General features: G+C 45.5%; 1 protein-coding gene across 2 annotated transcripts in view; it reads left to right on the top strand.

Annotated features, from left to right (window-relative positions):
* The window catches only part of MEF2A (myocyte enhancer factor 2A), a 126,241-nt gene that overhangs the window by 29,537 nt on the left and 75,881 nt on the right, over positions 1-20,823 (top strand). For both annotated transcript variants that reach the window (XM_084817385.1, XM_084817384.1), the window contains exon 2: positions 14,003-14,197. In XM_084817385.1, coding sequence (XP_084673511.1) covers positions 14,144-14,197 — 54 coding nt within the window. In that variant the 5' untranslated portion in view covers positions 14,003-14,143. The remainder of the gene's footprint in view (positions 1-14,002; positions 14,198-20,823) is intronic.

The raw sequence follows: 20,823 nt of genomic DNA, 5'->3' as shown, positions 1-20,823 counted from the left end.
GCGCATTACCGTAGTCTAGACGAGAGGAGACAGGGGCATGTACCATATCATATGGAGTTGATACAACGCTGTCCAGCTCACGGCTGACACCTGAGCCTCCATGGACAGCTGGGAGTCTAAAATGACTCCCAGGTTGCGGACCTGGTCTTTCAAGGGTAGCCGTACCCCATTCAACACCAGGTCGACATCCCCCAACCTCCTCTTGTCTCCCACCAAAAGTACCTCGGTCTTCTCAGGGTTCAGCTTCAGCTTATTCCTCCCCATCCAGCCACTCACCGTCTCCAGACATTTAGACAGGGATTCCATGGCCAACCCTGGTGAAGATTTGAATGAGAGGTAGAGCTGCGTGTCATCTGCATATTGATGACACCACACCCCAAACCTCCTGATGATAGCCCCCAGCGGCTTCACGTAGATGTTAAATAGCATTGGAGAGAGGATGGAACCCTGTGGCATCCCACACGTGAGCAGCCACGGGTCCGACACCTCCTCTCCTAGTACTACCCTCTGGTACCTGCTGGAGAGGAAGGACCAGAACCACCATAATATGATGTCTCCGCTACCCATTCTTTCCATGTGGTCCAGGACGATACCGTAGTCAACGGTATCAAAAGCTGCTGAGAGGTTGAGGAGAACAAGGAAAGAGCTTTCACCCCTATCCAAAGCCCTCATATCATCCACCAAAGTGATCAAGGCGGTTTCTGTCCCATGCCCAGGCCTGAAGCCTGATTGAAATGGATCTAGATAATTGGCTTCTTCCAAGTGTGCATCGCCACCACCCACTCAATGATCTTGCCCCAAAATGGCAGATTCAAGACTGGGCAAAAGCTGTTCAAAACTTGGGGATCCAAGGAGGGCTTCTTTAAGAGCGGTCTTATCACGGCCTCCTTGAGGGCTGATGGCATCACTCCCTCCTCGAGGGAGGCATTCACCCCCACCCCCACCCCGATCCCCTCACTCAATCTCTCTCTGCAACTCATTATGAGCCAAGATGGGCAAGGATCAAGTAAGCAGGTGGTTGGCTTTACAGATGAAAGCACCTTGTCCACTTCATCAGAAGGAAGAAGCTGGAACCGATCCCACAAAACCGGTTTGCCACAGGCCGCCTCTTGCTCAATAACTGTATCCACGGTGCACGGAACAACACTCCTGATCTGATCAATTTTATCTGCAAAGTGCCTTGCCAAGGCCGCACAGGAGGCCTTAGAATGCTCCAGCGGTTCCGGAGCAACTGGACCGACCAGGCTCCAGACTACTTGGAACAGCCTTCTGGGACAGCACTCTGCGGACGTGATAGAGGCAGCATAATATTCCTTTTTTGCTGCTTTGTCGCCATGTGATAGGCTGAAGCTCTAGCCTGTGTCTGATCATCTTTGGAGTGAGACTTCTGCCACTGGCGCTCTAGCCGTCTCACCTCCTGTTTCAGGGCTTGTAACTGCGGATTGAACCATGGTGCAGTTCGAACCCTGTTCAGGGAGTGAGGGCGTTTCGGAGCCATCCAATCTAATGCCCCAGTGATTGCAGCATTCCACCCACCCACCCACCAGGGTCTTGACTGAGTAGCCACTTATGTGCTCCAGAGAATCCCTAAACGCATTCAGGAATCCATTCGGATCCATAAGATGCCTGGGGCAGACCATTTTAATGGGTCCTCCACCCCTGCGGAGGGGTTGTGGAACTGAGAAGTCCAACGTCACCAGATAGTGATCTGACCATGACAAAGGAGTGGTGGATATACCTCCGACTTCCAGATCACTCCCTGCTTCTCCAGAAACAAACACAAGGTCTAGTTCATGACTGGCTACATGCGTGGGCCCAGTTAGAATAGGGTACAGCTCCCAGGAAGCCATGGTCTCCATGAAGTCCCGAGGTGCCCCTGTGAGGATGGCCTCTGAATGTACATTGAAGTCCCCCAACACCAATAAGTTAGGGGACTGCACGCACACATCAGAGACCACCTCAAGCACCTTGGCCAGGGAGTCAGTCGTGCAGCGGGGTGGACTGTACACGAGCAGAATCCCCAGACTGCCCTTCAGGCCCAACCTCCAGTACATGCACTCAGCAACCTTGGTCTCCCGGAGAGGGGGTCATGTGAAGACCAAGGACTCCCGGTAGATAACAGCCACTTCCCTTCCCCAATCCCTAGCCCTCGGCTGCTGTGCATACTAAAATCTGGCTGGACACATGGCTGCCAGAGTTGGAGCAGCGGCCTCACCACCCAGGTCTCCATAATACATGTCAGGTCTGCACCCTCATCCAGGATCATGGATGAGGGATATTTTCTGGGTAACAGACCTGGCATTGCAGAGCAGGAAACGAAGGCCAGAAGGTGGAGTCACGCCTCCCCCAGCCATCCTTTAGCTCTGGACAGGCCCAGAACAGGGGACAGATATTACACATTTCTCCCTTATTCCCCTTACCTGGCATGGCCTGGCCCCAGTGCTCCACCAGTGCCTGCCACCCAGCCTCTGTATAGTCTGGCCCCCAACACTCCCCCCACTGCCTCCATCAGGTGGACACATGCCCCCTTGCTTCTGCCATCAGGCAGGCTACCCACCCCTTCCTTTTCTCTAAAAGTTTGGACCATACTGCTATAATGCTGAAAGCTTCAAACACTGCATTTAACTAGTTTGGACTGCTGGAAGTTTAAGTAGAGCTTAGTAACAATTCGAACTGCTTCTGGGCCTATTAACATTGTTTTGAGCCTAATAACATTGGGCCTACTAACATTGTTTTTTTTTTAATAGGCCTTAGCAACAGCTAAAACGTAGTGTATTTTGCATAGTGTACAGATGTATTTTCTTTGTAATCATTGCATGTTTCACATTTTACTTCTTTATATGATGTTCTTCTGCATTTAATTTTCTTTATAAACCATTCATATCTTAAGACTTCTTGTGTGGCATGATTTCATTTGTTTAACAACTTAAAAGGGTATTCACTGTTTTCCTGCTTAAGTTTTAAAATATATTTTCAAACATATTGAACTTTTCGATAGCTTTTTAGATAGCAGGGATCTGTATTGGGACCAGTGCTTTTCAACTTGTTCATCAAGGCAGTGTAGTGTAGCGGTTAGAGTGTTGAACTGGAACCTGGGAGATCTGGGTTCTAGTCCCCACTTGGCCATGAAGCTCACTGGGTGGCTTTGGGCCACTCACTTGACTCTGAGCTTAACCTACCTCACATGGTTGTTATGAGGATGAAATGGAGGCGGAGGATGCCCATGGAAGCTGCCTTGGGTTACTTGCAAGAGGAAAAAGGGCAGGATATAATGTAATGATAAATGTTGTCATCGTAATAGTAGTAGTAATGATAATAATAATATGATCTGGAACTAGAACTAAGCAGCAAGGTGGCCAAGTTTGCTGATGACCCCAAATTATTTAGGGCAGTTAAAACAAAGAGATTGCGAAGAGCTCCAAAAGGATCACTCCATAGTGGAAAAATGGACATCAAAATGGCAAATGCAGTTCTATTAAGCAAGTGTAAAGTGATGCACATTTGGGGGAAAAATCCCAACTTCACTTGTATCCTTGTGACTGACCAAGATGGAGAGCTTGGGCTTATGGGTGATAGTTCGATGACAATGGCAACCCAGTGTGCAGTTGCTATGAAAAAAAGCACATTCCATATATTCCAAGGCATAATTAGGAAAGGAATCGACTTGGCTGAGGGGATGGGAAAATGTTGCAAGGCAATGTTTCAGCACACTCTTAAAGTTTCTCCCCCTGCTCCTCCGTCCCACCCCATGACTTTCTGGTTCAAGTCAGGCGAATACTGTATAAGGACAGTAATTTCACATCTTCTCAGGGCAATTTGTGCGGATTCAAACAAAAAGAAAAGTGCAAACTTCTCAGTTACACAGGATTGTTTGTACAACAGAATCAGAAGTATGCTGTATTATGCACTCAAATTCATTAATTTTTATCACCGAAGCTTCCAGGCTGCCAGTCACTTTTTCAAAACCACTTTTGAGTGAGAGAGATAGATTGAAATTGTATGCAAGCCTATTTATTTACTTATTATATTTTATTCTGCCTTTTAGCCCAGAAGTCTCCCAAGGTGACTTACAAAGATAGGAAATAAGACAGCCCCTGTCCACAGGCTTACATTGTAAAAGACATAACAGAAAAGGAAAGGGGATTGGGAGGGAGGAGGAAACGCAGAGCCGAGATGGAGAAGCCACATGACGTGGCTGTTTCTTATTACACATTGCATGGTGGTGCATACAAGAACACAATGTAAAAGAAGGATCATCGAATCAAACATGCTATAAAGGCTTTGGACAAGTCAAGTTTACAACCCAACAAACCACATGCACGTTGAACTCAAACAGTAAGTGAAGACAATTCCTGCCTGCAGACTTAAAATCTAAAAAGACATGACACACAAGGAAAAAAAGTTAGGGAGGGATGAGGGGGGAAAACAGGATGCATTCCTAGGCACGTTTAGGCAAAAATAAGTTCTACAACTTACACTAGCAATACAGTAAAGCTCAGATGCTTCATAAGGCAATACAGGACCAGAACAGAACGTGGAGCATCTTTGCTGGTCCCAGGCACTCCATCCTCCCAATCTGGATTTGGGACTGAAAGACCCAGGAAAAGTGTGGGTGCATGGAGGGGAAGTTGTAAGCAAGCATAACATCATGACTGATCATGGGGCACGTCAGATAAGGCATTAGCCTTAGCTTCAAATTTCCTGGCTTTGTGGAGTTTGGAGCAATGTGAGATAGCCTTATCGTCTGGTCTTTTAAACTGGCAAGTTTTTTGATGGTTGAATATATTCAATTGCTCTTTGCTACAAGTTACTGTGCCTTTTTATTAATCAGCCAACTTGTGCTGTACTAGTTTTCTATCCTTGGTATCTTTTACACAGGCAAACCACAATCTTGTACTTTTAACACCTGTGCCTTTGTGGTTTATCTTTGTGGTGTGGGGGCAGCAGCTCTACAGTGCCAACCCACCCCTCTAGTGAAGAAGAAGCAGGACAGCCCAGTTGCAGCTGTTGTTGCCCAAAATTGACTTCGCTGAGCATTGATGGATGGTTGCTAAGCAGAGTCGGGCTAGGATGACTGCTGAGTGGAAAAGGGCACTGAGACACCATGGGAACATGGCCAGGTGGGGAGATGGTCTGGTTGAGAAGCAAGGCTCTGGGGAGCAGAGTATTGAGCATTCGACAGGCAGGGAGAGGGGTGGCGAGATGGAGGGGAGAGTGCAAGACAGATGAGAGTGAAGGAGGGCAAGAAGAGAGTGTGGCAAAGAGGATGGGAGGGTGAGTGGAGCTGGCTACTTGAGATAGGAGAAAAGACAAGAGGAGGTGAGGCTCTTAAAAAGAGTTCTGTACCTGGGCTATAGAGTCCCATGGAGCATGGGTGATATGGAGGTGAACGCATTCAGGGCCTTGAAAAAAATAAGGCTGACCTGAAGGGTTAAGTCAGGAGTGGGGACACAGAAGGAAGAAATAGCAAGGGAGAAAAGAACACAGTAGGGTGAAGAGAACTGCTGATTGTGTAAAATCCTATCTAAAAAGATGACAAACTGCAGCAATTTGTGTCCTTGACTCTTCTTCCTGTGACAAGGGTAAGATGAAGACTCTTGATGTACAGCTTCCCCATGTCTGCAGCCATATCTTGCGTTTATCTTTTGGGGGGATGCCTTCTCCAGTGCTACAGTTTACGTGTTCTTTCAGGATCATCCTTCACTGCACTTGATTTGAGCCCGGGTTCAGCCTTGGCTCATGTGAGGTACCAGTATAGAAGAGGATATTGCTGATCATGTATAGAAGCCATGTCAGTTACCATTTAATTGAGCAACTGCAGCCTACCTCACCCAACAGGAGGACAAAGCTTGCCTCTTAAAAACGTAACACACTCCAAGTGTGCTTCCAGACGAGGATTTTATCATGCAATTGCACTGTCCACTCATGGAATTTTACAACGGGCCAGATGACATCTTCCATTTGTAGCTCCCCCCCTGTGTTCCTATTGCTGTTTTTATCTTTTTTGTCTTACCTGAAGAGGAAGGAAAACACAAAATAGCTGCAAAATGTCCTTTGTTTATTAGTGCTGTCTGGAAGCACCCCAAATGTCATACAGGGAAGGGGATATATACCCTTTAGTTACGCTGGCTGTGCTTCTCAATCCTCCACACGTTATGCACTTTCCTTTTTAGAGACAAGGAATCTTCCTGCACTCCACTCCTAATGCATTCATTATTCAGAGGAATTAACCTGTTATTTCTGCTTCCCAGAATCTTAAACTGCATTCCTAATAAGCTATACTTGTTAGGAAGATCTTGTAGACACAGGGATGATGACAAAGGACTGGGGGAAGGGTTAGAAGAGAAGCAATAGCCAGAGGATATTGGCTTTACTTGAGGCAAAACACAGTTCTTCATGGTCTCTATGCATCACACATATGGGCTGTATGCCTGCGTGGAGCCTTGATTTGGGACGCTTCTATAGCTGAGGAATTTTGGCGGGAGCTGCTGCCCCACCATCCTGATGCGCATGACCCTAGTGGATTCCCACTCATTCCCTCAGTTCTCTTTCAACTGCCATTGCATGCACCTTGTAGGGAGCTTCTCTTGTCATTCACTGTTTCAAAGCGGGGCATGGTTTGACTTCTGGCCGCTAGGACGCAAATGGCGTCCATGTAGCGGACGCCATTTGCATCCGTATTCTTTGCAGTAATCAGCTGTGTAAAGGTTTACGTAGCCTATTACTTGAAGAACAGGGCCACAAATGGCTTCCGCTTCCCAGCAGCCAGAAGTTTGTTAGCGGCTGGCGCCAGCCAGCAGCTCTAAGGACTCACCGCGGAGCGGAGCCGGACAGGGCTGGCGAGGATTCCGGGTGGGGGGGGGAGGGACGGATCGCCTCCCCGCCCCGCGGACCCAAGGTGAGGGGGTTTCACACACCCCTGTGGCCTGGTTGCTAACAGGCCACAGACCGGTCTGCGGCCTAGGGGTTGGGGATCCCTGCTCTAAAGTATTTCTCCAGATCAGCTGGTCGCTCTTTTCCCTTTGGTGCCGTTAGTACTGCTTGTTCAGCGGCCACCACCAATTCAGCAAAAAGAGATTCAGCCAGCTTAGCCATCTGTCCAGCAACCACAGATGACCCAGCAAAAAATTGTGTTGCCAGTTCTACTGCAGCCACAGACTGTACAGTCACAGACCACCCTGCCAGTTACTCAGCCACTGTTTGCACTGCCTTTTGGTGCACTGCTCGATACGGGCGGCACTCAGTCACAAAGAAGTGAGGGAGGAGTGCCTGCCACATCAAGTCCCTTCAGGGGAGTCTCCACTATCTGGAATGGAAGTTTACCAGTCAGATACTATGTTTCAATCTTCCTGCCCTTTTTCCATCTCCTCACTAGACGTGATTGTTGGCTCCAATGAAGCCATATCCCCATCGGAGGATCGGGGACAATTCTCCAACCAGATTCTCAGAATGGCACAGGCTTTGGGCCTAAAGATTCAGCAACTAGCTTCTGTGGTCCAAGATCCTGTTTTTGACTCCGTGAATGTGGAGTCTTTCAGACCTGTGACCATTCCTCTACTCCCAGCATTAGAGGAAACCATTAAACAATCCTGGAAAGCCCCCTCCACTGTGTTACCGATACCTAAGAGCCTGGAGGGTATGTACCATCTGCAAGAGGCTGATACTGAGTACCTCTTCAAACATCCAGCCCCAAATTCGATGGTCATCGAAACTGCTCAGGGCAGGGCCTGCAGGGCACAATCCTCTCCAGCTGACAGGGAGGGCAGACACCTGGTCTTACTCAGGAGGAGACTATATTCCTCCGCAGCGACGGGCCTTAAAATATTGAATTACCAAGCAGCTATGTCAGGGTACCAGCTACTGCTATGGGACAAAGTGGGCCATCTTCTTGATTATTGTCTGGATGACAAGAAGGAGCTGGGTCGCCTCTTCCAGGTGGAGGCTGTGAAGTTGATTGCAACTCAGTAGCACTAGTTGGATCCAAAGCCCTATGTTGCCATGCCTGGATGAAGTTGTCCGGTCTTCCACAGGACACCAGAAACCATATTGAATATTACCCTTTGATAGGCAAGGCTTGTTTAACACAAAAACTGATGATGCACTCGACTCAGTACAGAAGGCCCATACCACAGCATGTTGCATGGGTTTTATGTTGCAGCACCTTCCCAGGCAACAGCGCGGGTTTCAGTCATCCGCCACTCGGTACCAACCTCATCAGCAAGCTACAGCACAACAACATCAACAACAGTGGTCACAGGCACATCAGTGGGGGAAATGGTTCTCTCTTCTTCAAAATTCCACAATTATTTTTGGAGGAGGAACCCCGATGGCAGAAGCTAGCGGCACCTTTGATTTGCTTCCTGCCGTCCTTCCTCACCTTGTGGCCCAAACATGCATTTTTGGACTGTGCCTGTCTGCTTACCATCCAGTGTGCTGCAACATCACATTGGACTCCTGGCTCCTTGCAATAGTCCGGAGGGGCTACTGAATTGAGTTCAATACATTCTCTCCTCTCGGTACCGTGCTGGTGACTGTGTCATCTCCGGTCCTCCATACCAAAGTTCAGACTCTCCTTGAGAAAGGGCGATTGAGTCTCTTCCTCGAACTCAACTTCAGGACAGGTTTTACTCAAGGTACTTCACGGTACCAAAGAATGATGGAGGGTTTCAGCCGATCATGGACCTTTGACAGCTGAACCTGTTCATCTCACCCAGGAAGTTCTGCATGGTTTCTCCAGCATCTATCCTGCCTCTCCTCTTTCGAGGAGATTGGTTTGCCTCTATCGACCTCAAGGACGCTTACCTTCACATTGCCATAGAGGAATCGCACCAATCCTACCTCCGCATTGCCATCAGTACCGACGCTGTCAGAGTTGCCTCTGAGCGCAAGGAGTGGCAGAGTAGTTCAGATTCTGAAGAAGAGCCGCAAGACATGAGAAGCTTCCCAGCCTTGTCCAGACATGGCTAGGTATGCTCCTCAGGTTTCAAAGGCTCAGCTGGATGGAGAGGGCCCCTCCTCACCCCCCCTGTGAGAGATAGCGAACAGGGAGAGGCGGGGCTTGTAGAGTCAGAATTCTTAGATGCCAGGCACAGACTTAGAGCCAAGAGAGATGGCAGGGGCGGAGCTTAGACAGTCTGCCTGATTGGCCTGGCGTGAACAGCTGCACTTAGAGGCCACACGAGAGAGAGGGAGATCTCCCCACCCCTTAAGTTAGGATAGTGAGCCCGCCTTTTCTTCGTAGCTACTTTCATAGCTTTCCTTTGAACTCCTTGAAGGCATTTCCTTTGTAGACTGAGAGTCACTGACAATTTTCATCTGTATGACCCATTGAAGAAATGGATTAAAAACTGTGGATTGAAGCCTGTTGTTTGTGTTTTGATTTGGCTGTTGAAGTTCAGCAGGGGCAAAGGGAATTCTGACAGATGTCTACCAGTTCCAGCTGCTGCCCTTCGGTCTTGTCACCGCCCCAAGGGTATTCACCAAGTGCATGGCGGTGGTCTGCTCCCACCTGCGACTGCAAGGTGTAGAGGTCTACCTGTTCATAGACAATTAGCTGTTGGTGGTGTCAACGAAAGATCAATTTTTTTGGTCAGTAGAGGTGTCTTGCAGTCTCCTTCAGGAGCTTGGACTCTATATCAATGTGGAGAAATCACATCTATGCCATGCTGCAACCTGTTTGACACCGTCCACCTTTGTAAAACATTGCAGACTGGACATCCAGGCCAGAGGTGACTGTACTTTTGGTCGTGCCATCCTCTCTCCTCTGTATTGTAGTAGGACACTGACCCACATCTGTTGTATGTTAGCTTGCTACTTGCCCATATGTGTGATGAATGGAGACCATGAAGAAGACAGACAGGTTGCTACCTGTAACTTTAGTTCTTCGAGTGGTCATCTGTGCATTCCCACAACCTACCTGCCATCCCTTCTTCAATGTCATACTTGAGTTCAATGTTGGGTACCGAAGGTTTTTGTGTGTGTAAAATTCTCTTGGTTGTGAGGCCGCATTATTGGTCTCAAGGAACTGAGGGAATGAGCGGGAACAACTAGGGAAATGCACACTAGGACAGTGAGGAGGGGGTTCCCGCCAAAATTCCTCAGCTATAGAAGGTTCCCAAATGGAGACTCCACCCAGGCGCACAGCCCATATGTGTGAATGCATAGATGACTACTCAAGTTACAGGTAGCAACCTGTCTTTTCCCTGCTTCAGTTTTGCATAAGGATTAGTCTTATGGTGTGCCTCCAAATGCAGGAAGTGAAGGGTGTTCTTTGGAAAGTTGCAAATTTTGTTGCAAGTTCCTTGTTAAAATCCTGTGTCTCGGTCACATCTGCCTGGCCTAGTCCTCTCTGTTGCCCAGGATGCCTAATGCCTTTGAGACGGGACCAGCCTTCTCTGTTCAGTCAGCAAGCATTGCTGCTCTACTTAGCTGGTTAGTTAAAAATGCACTTTTGTTTTCTTCCCTGTTTGAATGTTAAGAGCTCAGCTCCTGCTGATAGAAGGGTGCTTCTGTTATGGACAGATACAAAACTGGTTTGGGAATTGCATATTTCTTCCAAAATAAGACTTCAGCAAGTGTATGTACTTGCAGCATATTTGTCATCAGTTGCTTCATTATGGAGAGAGATGCTTGAAGATGAACTGGTTCGAAGATTACAAACGGCTGAAATTTTTATTGAAGGCACTAAGAAGGGTTGCAGTTTCCTTATACCGTGCTCATTTCTAACCTTTATAATTAGTCTCAATGCAAGAAACTCTTTCAAAAATGTTAGAAACTGATTGTTTTGGAATGTCTCAAGCAAAGGATGCTTTGTGTAAGTGATATTTATGTTCATCCATCAGTAGTGCTACCTTTAAAAAATGTAACCTGCCCCATCATGTAATAAATAAGGAGCAGTAGTCATACCAAGGACACATTTGTGCTCTTCATGCACACAAAGCTGTATTTTACTTTCCAGGCCAATGATAACATACTAGTGACCCGTTCCAATTTTTATAACTTGCTCCGCGGTTTGTTTTTTGTCTCCTGGGCTTTTTAATGATAATCTAAAACAAGGAAGACTTGGATGTCAGAGGAATATTCAGACATTCCTTGCTCCAGTGATATTCCTCTTAACCGTTTTTAATGCTGCATCAGAATGTCGCAGCAGTATCCACAATTGAGGGTGAATAGAATATGAAATGCCATCTGTGAGTAACCTCCTTGTGCTGTCACAGCTTATTAACTCTGAGATGGGTTGTGGTGTGCTTGCAGTACTTTCCTACATGTGGCTGAAAGGTTAGAGCATTTTGTGACAATAGGCTCAGAAGACTTAAGTGTCCATTTTAGTAGGTTCTTTGTCCCTTTATAGGAAAGCTTTACAGGATTGCAAACTCATAAATATCCCGTTTTCTACTTTGAAAAACTTGGGTTGGGATCAGGGATCTGTAATTTTTGCCACAGCCTTGCCCTCCTAGGATGGAAGGGATTAGGTTTTCTTGGTCACATTGAGCTTGAGGCCCAGTGTGATTGGAAGGTGAGCTCCTGTTCTCCTTCCGGTTTCAGCTGAGGAGAAGGATGAGACTTAACACTTGTACTTGCCTCAGATGTACAAAAAGCCACAAGTTGTTTCACTGTATTGTCCCCAGTGCTTAGCACAGCATTAGACACTCCAGGTGCCTGGAGCAATATGGAGACACTCCAGGTATTCGAAAAGCAGCAAGACTGCTTGCTGCTTTTTAGTGTCTCTGAAGTGAGCACGGTGTAAGGGAGACCACTCAATCCTTCTATAGGATCAGGAGAAGAAGGATCAGGACTCTCCTTGATGATGTGCTTTTGCCTGAGCAAAAGATACATTCACCAGTGGTGACCTGGCAAGTGTATATTTGGACCTGTGTTTAGGATCTAGCAAACATCTTCTAGTTGTGTTCAAGGCTTGACTGTACCCAGTGGGATTTTTTTATTTGAGCAGCACACACCCTCCTCTCTCCCATAGGGAATAGTGAAGTTGAGAGGCCTAGGAAGGTTCATTTGCTGAAATGTCTCCAATATGTATATTTATATTAGCATGTCTGTATGGTAATTTAGTGCATTCACTTGCTTTTATCTTGGCTTAGCCAGTTCATCTCTCTCTTGCACCTGTGTTGTCATAGCCTCAATTCAGAAGTTGCCAGTGCCATATCTACTGATTTCAGAGCGTTAGTGGGATTGCCCTTGTGTCTCCTCTCCTCTCCTTCCTACATGCAGATTTCCTTTCTCCCCCTTTCTAGCTTTCTCTAATCCATAGTTTACAATGGAGTTGGAATCGGACAGAGTCCTAGCCAGAATTGCATCTGAAGCATGTTTTGCAAACTCACTTCAAACCATAATTTGGAAACCAATTCATACAGGGCTAACCATAGTTTGCCTAATTCAGATATTATTGCAGGCTGTAGTAAAGGAGGAACTGAACAAACCAGTGGCAATCCTCCAAACCATTGGTTTGGAGGATTGCAACACGGTGTCTGATTTGAACCATATTTTCTATAGTTTGTAGCTGCCGCCTGTTTCTGGTCTCTTCCAGAGCCACCACATTCACTCTGTACTACCCTACGTGCTTACTTCCTGTCTTTTCTAACCCAAACTGTGTCTAACCCAAACTATGCGTTATGAGTACTTAGAATTGGTGCTAGGAAAAAGGGTGCGTTGATTTTGCTACTGAACGTGCACGGGCACACAATGTAAGAAAACTAATTTTCCTGTGTGTCTGAATGACTAGATCCCCACCCCCCAGCCCCTCAATGCTTTCCATGTTTGGTACTTTATCTTGGTTTATTGCAATCCTTGATGTAAAAGCATCCTCAGAAATCATAGCATATGTACTTTTTTTTTTAAAGGGTAGTGTAGGTCATGTACCCCCCTAAGTATGCAAGCTTTTGAGTCTGCAAGTCTTTCCATTTATGTGGACGGTGACACAGGATTATGGTTGGAAAAGTGTGCAAGCAACAAAGAAGTGTTTGGATTAGTAATTGGCTTGTTAGTGATGTGTGAAAACTTGCAAGTTTTACAGTAATGAATATAACCTTGAATATCTCAGCTATTTGTCAGTCCGTATGTTCCTGTGAAATAGTCTATTGGGAAAATGGAGTGCTGCATGGAGAAGTCTCAGAATGGATTTATTTTTAAACAGCATTCAAAAGATGTTAGTTCTTGAATAGCAGCTTGTATTTGAGCCTGCACCATTGCCAGGGGAGAAGGAAATGAAGAATAAGACCTGGTTTGCATATAATGGGTTGCTGGGAGTGAGAAAGCGTGCTATCTCCTGCCCGCTCGCTGCGTCCACTTCATTTCTGCTTTTGAGGGGGAAAGTTTTAAACCATGGTTTGTTGTTGAATTCTGAGTTGTTGATAAAAGTAAAATGGAGCAGAAGCAGCAAGCGGGCAGGAGGCAGTGTGCTCTCTCCCTCTTGCATGGACCTGACTGTGGGCCATCTAACCCATAGCTGGTCATGACATGAAAACCAGGTCTAACTGAAAATGGAACAAGACGCAGAAATTTTATGTTTCAGTTTACTTTAGTGTTAAAAGGTGGCTTGGTTTTGTGCTCGGTTTCATCATGTCTGTGATGAAACAGAGATGCTAAATATTTTGATTTATTTAATGGAATGTATAGAATGTAAAGGAATTGCATGTAAAAGTTGCAAGAACAAATGTGTTCTACCCATAATGATGTATTGTTGCCACTGAAAGACTGGCTCAGGATTTTAAAAAGAAGCTGTTCATTTCTGTGTACTCTAAATTTTTTAGGTGATGAATGCAAACTTTGACATGGCTTCTGTGATTGAACTGCCTAAACTGGCTTCATGATGCAAGTGCTTTAGACAGGGTACAGTGAAAGCTTCATATGACCTAGTTCACAGAATGTCAGTCCGATTAGGGAAGAAGGTGGTTTGTCTTGCTAAAGACTTCTAATGTGTAAACATTAATGATGGGAAATATGTGCTTTTGACATCAGAAACTGATTGTAATATGTTTTTCTATTCTAGGTTTTTGTTAAGACAACACAGTGCATGGTGTTGCGTGCAGGCTTTAGTCATAGAAGAAAACTGTCTACCATGTGCTAAGATACGAAGTTTGGATTCTTTCACTTGTGCGTTTCTGGATTATAAAAAAAGGAAACGGTGAAAATGGGGAGAAAGAAAATACAGATCACAAGAATAATGGATGAACGGAACAGACAGGTGAGAAATTATACTTCCTTGGGAATATACTTACTATGCATTCATTCCTTTAAAAGTTTTGAGTAGAACTAACTTGTAGCTGTGGCCAAGCCCTGTTCTGTCCCTGGAGCTTTGTCCTGTGAGCCTATCTTTGGTGTGTATGCACTCTGAGAACTGTGTTAAAGAATCTAGTTTAGCATTGGCTACTAAATTTGCAAGACAAGCTACCATGAGTTATTTAATGATGAAGCTTCAGGTGTGTGGGGATGAGTGCAGCTGCCATTTTGCGTATCTGCTTGGGTGTTGTCATGTCATGCGAACCTGGCAAGCATGGATTATGCAAGGGGGTTGGATATGCAAAGTGGTGCCTGCTGGGGCTGTGGCTCGTTGTGGGTTAAATAACCCACAATGAGCTGTGTCACGTTGTGTGTACCAGGTCACAGTGGAGGAGGATTCAAAGAAGCCTGTGACAACATCGCTAATGGATTCAAGGGGGCCTGCAAGAAACATTTTTGTGATCTCTTAAGATGGCTCTCCAATGTTCATATACCCTTGTGTTTCTCCAACATCCTGGGACAGACACATTTTAATAATTTTGGGATGACTGTGATCATCCTTGTTAAAGGTGGTAGTCATCACTTTTACCTGCATCTTTTTGACTGCTTTTTAACTTCTTGGTAATCATGGGCACAGAAATATTGCCTGGAGACATTGGCTCTCTTTCTGTTTCTCTGCCTGCTATGGGAAAGTTTGATGAAGTCTTTTACCATTTCAATCTCAGTGATGGCAGTTGTGTTACTTTCTTCCCCTTATGTACATTCCAAAATCCACGTTGCTGTAATAGGCCAACCAAAAGATCACCAAAAAATGTGCAACCTTTCAAGAACCCCATTTCTCTTTATCAGGCAGGGTGTTATAAAAGGCAGGTTGGGGTATTGCAGCTGGATGGATTTTGGAAATTTCTTAAGTCAACACGGCTACCTTTTTGTTTGTGGTGAGAGTTGGAGAATACCATATTTAGCCATCCTATAGCAGGACTCTACAATGGAGGAGGAGGATTCTGTACCACCAGAAACTCAGACTTTAAAGGTTCATGCCCTCCAACTACTAGGTAATGCCACCCAAATTGGCTTCAATTTACTTATTACCTAGAACAGCATCTAAAATTATCTCCTGCTTTGTTAATATAAAGGCTGCCTAATTTCTCTCTGTGGTCCATTGGAAAAAGGAGCCCATGTGCTTCAGTCAGGATGTAAACACTTCTGAGAATAGCTGGATTTTATAATCCCCCAAATTGAGTATCCAACATTCCCCTCCCCCCTTCTTCCCAGTAAAACCTGCGGTAACAGGACCTTCCTGTAACCATCATATTGCTTGCTGACCTGCAAACTCCTTCTCCCACACCAGACCTTGGGACTAGTCTGAATTTGCAGACAATGTGACCTCACCATCTATTCACTCTTTTACCTCTCTCCCAATTTCCCAGATGTCTTTTATAGCACCTTGCCTGATGAAGGGATCTGTGGATCTCAAAAGCTTGAATATTTTTTGGTGATCTTTCAGTTGGCCTAAAAAAGGTATTAACAGTAGCATGGATTTTGGAAAACGTCTTGTGGTCAACATGGCTACCTTTGCTTTTTTTGTTCTTTTAAGTACAGTTTCTGAAGAAAAATAGGATATACATTATTGTAATAAAGAAATAATACATGTTGGCTGAACATTTATTTTATCACGTGATATGATTTAGTGTGTTGCCTCAAATAGCAGAGTCCTTATTCCTTTTTCATTTGTGAAAAGTGTTTTCTAGACTATAGGGGCTGATTTGCACATTCAAAATTAGCCACTGTGGCTTATTTTGATGTTGCAAACTGGCCCTTATAGTCTAGAAGACACTTCACAAATGAAAAAGTGGCTTATTTAAATTACGTCGTGGCATGTCTTGTTGGAGGGGGAGACACCCTCCAATAACCCTACAACAGTCCATGGGTTATTGGAGGGCTGTTTCCCTTCCAACATGCCATGCCACCTGGGTTCAGATGACACGACAAGCTGTGCTGGGGCGGTGATTATGGAAATCACACCCCACACGGGCCCAGCACACACTGCAATTTAAATAAGCTTATTTTGATCGTGCAAACCAGGTGTAAACCTGAAGGCAGGGACTGTTTTGTTTTTATTGATCTGGAAGCCGTTTTGGCCAATGAGCAGGGTAAAAATGCTTTTAATAAAAAGAAATGCATGATAAATTTGTGAAAAACTTGATTGAATGGCATCTGGCTCCACATTCTACTCTCTTGATTGAGCAGATGTGGTTGTTTTTCCCTTCTGAAAAAATAAGGTACAAATTTGAAGTGTTAAAACCATAAATGGCAAAACAAAACAAAGCTACTTCTGGCAGTGCATGCATGAGAACTACTGGTTTGGAACTGGATTTAGTCACACTTAAAGTACACCCACTTACATTAATGGGACTAAAGCAAGTCATAACTAACAAGTCCCATTTGATTTCATTTGGTCTGTTACTCTAAAATATGAATACATTTGCATCCAGCCCAGTGTACTGGTTCACAAAGCCTTCTGACTGTACTTGGTTCAGTAAGACTATAAAAAAGTAATGCAGTACTAAGTATACTTCCATGTTCCCAGCCATTTCTGAAACCTAATTGTATTCTTAAGTATAAGTTGGTTATGTACTTTCCTTTAGGATCTTGAGAGATGTAGTGGTAGTGCTGTCTTCTTACAACCTCTTTTTACTAGCAACATAGTGAGGAAGGTTTTAAAATATTTCACTTCAGATAGGATTATACCTATTTTTATTTTATTTATTATTAAATTTATTAATCGCCCATCTGGCTGGTCACCCAGCCACTCTGGGCGATGTACAACATACAATAAAAACAGTTTAAAACAATAAAATTCCACAATAAAAACATTTTCTAAAATACCCTAACCCACCCCAAATGCCTGCCTGAACAACAATGTTTTTAATGCACGACGGAAGCTCATTAAAGAGGGGGCATGACGGAGTTCCCTAGGGAGGGAGTTCTACAGAGTGGGGGCCACCACAGAAAAGGCCCTCTCCCTCGTCCCCACCAGTCTAGCTGTCCTGGCTGATGGGACAGAGAGAAGGCCATCCGAGGCTGATCTTGTTAAGCGGCCTGTCTGGTGCTGCTGGAGGCGCTCCTTAAGATAGGCTGGGCCGGAACCATATAGGGTTTTAAAGGTCAAAACCAAGACCTTGAATTTGGCCCGGAAAACAACTGGTAACCAGTGCAACTCCTTCAGCACTGGAGTGATGTGATCTCGCCGGCGGCTGCCTTTAATCAGGCGAGCCGCCGCGTTCTGTACCAGCTGCATTTTCCGAACCGTCTTCAAGGGTAACCCCACGTAGAGCGCATTACAGTAGTCTAAACAAGAGGAGACCAGGGCATGTACTACCGATGGGAGCAGATGGTCGGGATTAGATACCTAAACTCACTATCTGCTTGAATGAGCTGTAGGCCATTTATATAATGGAGCTAGACTGAATAAACCGTTGTAAACTGGCTATCAAAGGGACCCAATGTCAGGATCATCACATAAGTCTCCTTTATTTTCTGTAAAGGAAAGATATGGAAGCACCTACTTACTTTTTCTTCAAGAACGAAGTGTATAAATTTGTTTTGCAAATGCAAAATGATACATTTCTAAACAGATCCTTCCATTCTTGACTGATTTAATAAAATTCTGAGGCAGGGCTTGTCCTTAATTGTAAGCACAAAGTTACAACCATCTTATGTGTTGCTTACTTGATGATGTGGTAGAATAGAGATTTGCATAAAGCCTGGGTGGCCAGTTTGTGACCCTCCAGATGTTGTTGGACTGCAACTTGCACTTAGGGATGTATGAGAAATTAGTTTATTTTCGTTTTTGATCCGGATTTACCCAGTTTGCACCTCCCAAACTGAACTGACCCCAACACTATCTGCAGTTGAAGTCGATATATTTCCAAGCTTGAAATGTGATTCCTGGACTCCCAAAAATATGTCCCACAACATGCATACATTTGAAAAATGCACATGAAAAAATGTGTAGTTTTGAAAAATATGCACAGACTTAATTCGGAGGACAATACATTTCAAAGATGTGCGCAATTGATGTGTACATTTTGAAAAATACACATGGAAATATGCATGAGTGTTCCTGTGAAAAGACCCCGCCCCCAAGATTGCAATCTGATACAGACATGAGGCAGAATGAGTTTGAAGATGGAATGTGGAAAATGTTGAGCTCAAGTTTTGCTTCTACACTCATTTAGGGATGTACGAAAGTCACTTACCTGTTTGCCGATTATGTTGATGGTGGGGGGGAGGCATTCCGTCCCTCCCCCCGGAATCCTGGCCGGCCAGCTCCACTCCGCAGGGATTCTGCGGAGCTGCCGGCCGGCTCTGCCAGCAGCCGGACATCTGGCCGCTGGCTAGCAGGGACGCAAATGGCGGCGGCCATAGCCGCCGCCATTTGCGTCCCTGCAGTCAGCCGTGATAGGCTATGTAAATGTTTACGTAGCCTATCACGTCTGACTTAAACAACAACAACAACAATGCGCGTACGCAAATGGCGGCGGCCACGGCCGCCGCCATTTGCGTTCCGTATTTTGGCATGTCTTAGTCTACGTCAAGATTTACGTAGACTAAGACGGCGAAAATAAGAGGAACGCAAATAGCATAGCGGACGCCATTTGCGTACGTGCGGTTTTTTTTTTTAAAAAAATAGTCAGACCTGATAGGCTGCGTAAAAGTCTATTACTTTTTTTAAAAAAACCTAGCCATGATAGGCTACGTAAATCTTTACGTAGCCTATCACGTCTTTTCTTTTTTTTTAAACTGGAAATGCGGCGGTGGCAGCCGGTCAGAAGACTGGCCGCTGGAATCGCCGCCGGAGCCGCCACCAGAGCTGCTGCTGGAGCTGCCGCCGCCCGGAAGACCTGCCCCAGGTAAGTCTTGTCCCGGGGGGGCGGGGGGGCAGGCCGTTCCGCCACCGATTTCAGGGGGCCGAATGCACTGGCATTCAGCCTCCCCAAGATCTGTGGCGGAATTCTCTGACATCCCTACACTCATTGCTGTTTGCATCAGCCCTAGCCAGCATTGTCAGTGGTGAGGGATCATGGGAGTTGCAGTCCAACAACTTCTGGAGGGCCACAAATTGCCCATTCCTTGCCTAGGAAGAAGGCACAATTCAAAACCAAGAATACACCTTTCCTTAACGCAGTGTGCCTTCTCCACATGTTGATATAAAAAGTGTCAGACACTAACTTTAAAACATCCACACTGCGGTTAAACATCTGAGAATTCACAGGTCATGGGGACAATGAAAACTTGAGCCCTTGTATATGTCGTTAGAATCATAGAGTCGGACAGGATCTTGAAAGTCATCTGGTCTAGCCACCTGCTCAGTACAGGATGCATAAGAACATACGCATGCTGAAGTTGACCGAGGGTCCATCTAGTCCAGCACAGTTCAAAACCAAGACACACCCTTCCTTAACACAGCATTCTGTTCACATAGTAGCCCTCCAGCTGCCTCTGGGAAGACCACAAGTAGGACATGAGTGCAGTAGCATTGTCCTGCTCATGTTCCTCAGCAACTGCTACACAGACACATACTGCCTCTGGTACTGTGCTGATACACAGACTCATACTGCCTTATGACTAGTAACCATTGATAACCCTTATCCTTCATAATTTGTCTAATCCCCTTTTAAAGCCATCCAAATTGCTGGCCATCACTACATCTTGTGGAAGCACTGAGTGAAGAAATATTTCCTTTTATCATTCTTGAATTTCCCACCATTCATCTTCATAGGATGACCCCTGGTTATAGTATTATGATGGAGAGGGAGAATAATGTCTCTGAATCCACCCACCATGCAAGTTTAGCATCCCTGGCAGATGGCTGCCCAGCCTCATCTCCAGCAAAAGAGCCCACCACCTCCTGCTTTCCTGCAATTCCCTGCTGTCCTGCAATTTCCATCCATCGGTTCTAGTCTTACCATCTGGAACAACAGAGAACATGTTTGCTCCATCTTCTTTGTGATGGTCCTCTCGATATTTGAAGACAGCTATCATGTCTCTCCTCCTCTCCAGGCTAAACATACCCAACTCCTCCAACCATTTCTTATAGGATTAGATTTCCAGATGCCTCACCATCTTGGTTGCCCTCCTCAAGGACATGCTCCAGTTTTTCAATGTCCTTCTTAAAATGTGGCACCCAGAACTGGACACAATATTTCCAGATGTGGCCTGAGCAATGGAGAGTAGAGCAGAATAGTTACTTCCCATGATCTGGACACTGTGCTTCTGTTAATGCAGCCTAAGATTGCATTCGCTTTTTTAGCAGCTTTTCAGCTTGTGATCTACTAAAACACCTAGATCCTTTTCACATGTACTGCTGCCAAGCCACGTCTTCCTCATCCCATATTTGTGCCTTTAGGTTTTCTTGTACCTAAATGCAGGACTTTACATTTATCCAGCCTTCAGCAAATCCACTCAGCAAAAGGCCAGGTTGAGCAAGATCTTTGTGAGCGAGACTCAGGGAGGGAGGTTGCATTTGTTGTTTATTTGGAAGACCAGCCCGAGGTTGCATTACAGCATCTAAATTAGGCAACCACA

Source organism: Heloderma suspectum, chromosome 11, assembly GCF_057233095.1.
Source record: "Heloderma suspectum isolate Gila_16-S chromosome 11, 16-S_ref, whole genome shotgun sequence".
Lineage (NCBI taxonomy): Eukaryota > Metazoa > Chordata > Lepidosauria > Squamata > Helodermatidae > Heloderma > Heloderma suspectum.
Note: the sequence above shows the minus strand (reverse complement) of the source record. Positions and strands in the feature narration are given on the sequence as shown.